This window comes from Pinus tabuliformis, chromosome 3_2, assembly GCF_031772625.1.
Source record: "Pinus tabuliformis cultivar Carrire ecotype Pingquan chromosome 3_2, CPIR1, whole genome shotgun sequence".
Classification (NCBI taxonomy): domain Eukaryota; kingdom Viridiplantae; phylum Streptophyta; class Pinopsida; order Pinales; family Pinaceae; genus Pinus; species Pinus tabuliformis.
The window spans coordinates 131,295,351-131,296,997 of record NC_142302.1 but is presented as its reverse complement, the minus strand read 5'-3'; the positions used below and the strand labels follow the sequence as shown (position 1 = coordinate 131,296,997).

General features: G+C 40.0%; 1 protein-coding gene across 1 annotated transcript; it reads right to left on the bottom strand.

Annotated features, from left to right (window-relative positions):
• Positions 1-381: 381 nt before the first annotated feature.
• On the bottom strand, positions 382-1,433 carry LOC149180173 (uncharacterized). The gene is made up of 2 exons (XM_089418143.1): positions 1,083-1,433; positions 382-856 (listed from the first exon to the last, which is right to left on the bottom strand). The coding sequence occupies exons 1-2, from the start codon at positions 1,332-1,334 to the stop codon at positions 677-679; spliced, it is 432 nt and encodes a 143-aa protein (XP_089274269.1). The 5' UTR covers positions 1,335-1,433; the 3' UTR covers positions 382-676.
• Between the last annotated feature and the right edge of the window lie 214 nt (positions 1,434-1,647).

Below are 1,647 nucleotides of genomic sequence, written 5' to 3'. Positions count from 1 at the left end.
TGAATGAAAGGTAAAATTAGCAGTCCAATACCGTTACGACTTACCTGAATGATGGAAAAATAGTGTCTTTGGTGTATATCACCAACATGTGATTCTGCTGAGCTTAATAGTAAACCTCTTCATTCATTTAAAATTACTAATTTTAATTAAAAAGACTTAGGTGAATGTGTGTTCCCTGACCCTAAGTCTATTGATATTGCGGGAATCAATCGAATTAAAGATGCCCGGCCGTGTTATCTTTAGCAATAAAGCGTTACTGGTGGGAAGTGGGAACGTAAGGTCATATGCAGAGAAAACAGAGACTGTAGAGCACATCAAGCACAATGTTGGAGAACGAGGATTATGGTAGTTTACCTACATTGCAACTTTAATATAGATCTTGGAAAATTCAGAAATTCCGTTCATATATTACTTTCCTAAAACATTCATAACATCAAAATAATTCACATTATAATCCATACATATATATATATAAATAGGTAATTACTAAAACGATCCGATCAAGATCCGAATTGAAAGACGCAACTAATATACGAAATCACGGGAAGAGGAGAGATTGATGAGGACTGAGTGGCTTCAGCTTCATCTCAATCTCATAACAAACAACGCCACACTAACAAAGGAACCACAACAACTTTATTTTCAATGCCAGGGCGATACTAGGTAACAGGCGGAGCTAGAAGAGGTGGTGATGTTTTTTGCCCTCTGCTTCTTTTTCTTCTTTTCTGGATTCCTTCTCGTGATGCTCGTGGAACACGAAACCCCCTGCTCCCACTGCAGCTGTTGCCGCAATCTCCTCCTCAATCTTGTGCCTGTGCGCGTGCTCTGGATCCTTCTTCTCTGCGTGCTTCTCGTGCTGTAAATTATAATAGCAACAATTAATCATATTTCCACAGTCGATAACTTAATGAGGCTGAATATTTCTGATAAACTGTGTGTTGTGATTGATATTTCCACATTTCACCACACTATTATTGATACAATATTCCAATTCAGTAAAATTTGGATCACATAAGATTAGATCGCCCATCACCAAAACATATTAAGTGGATCTGACAATAAAAAGGGTAGAGAGAAAGTACCAATGCAAAGGCTCCAGCAGCAACAGCTCCGAGTTCACCCAAATGCTCCTTATGCTTGTGATGCTTCTCTTCCTTTTTTGCCTTCTCGTACTCATCAACATTCCCAGCAGCATACACATCTGTGCTCTCAATCACCTGCTCATCACCATAAGTGGTGGTGGTCTCAGAGTAAACAACCCCCGAGGGGGCGTTCTGGTTTTCATGTTCCTTCTTGTGGTGGAACAGATGATGGTGATGTTTCTCCTCAGACATCTTGTACAAACAAAAAGTTCAACAAGTGAATGAAATACAGAGAGAGACTTAGAGAGTGATACTCAAAATATAAATGGCTCAGACGATATGTGAGAAATTAGGATGATGAGAGGAGATTATATAGGCGGTTATGGATGATGCACACAGATCTACATCGTGTTGAAACCGCGTTCACGCGTATAGTCGAGGGGGATGACACAAGGCTGTGCTTCTGTCCACATCATCGACTTTCTTTTTCAACAAAACTTGCATGATGTGTTATTGCTGGCATGATTCATGCGCTTCTCCTTCGGAAGAGGAGAGAGTTAGGTTT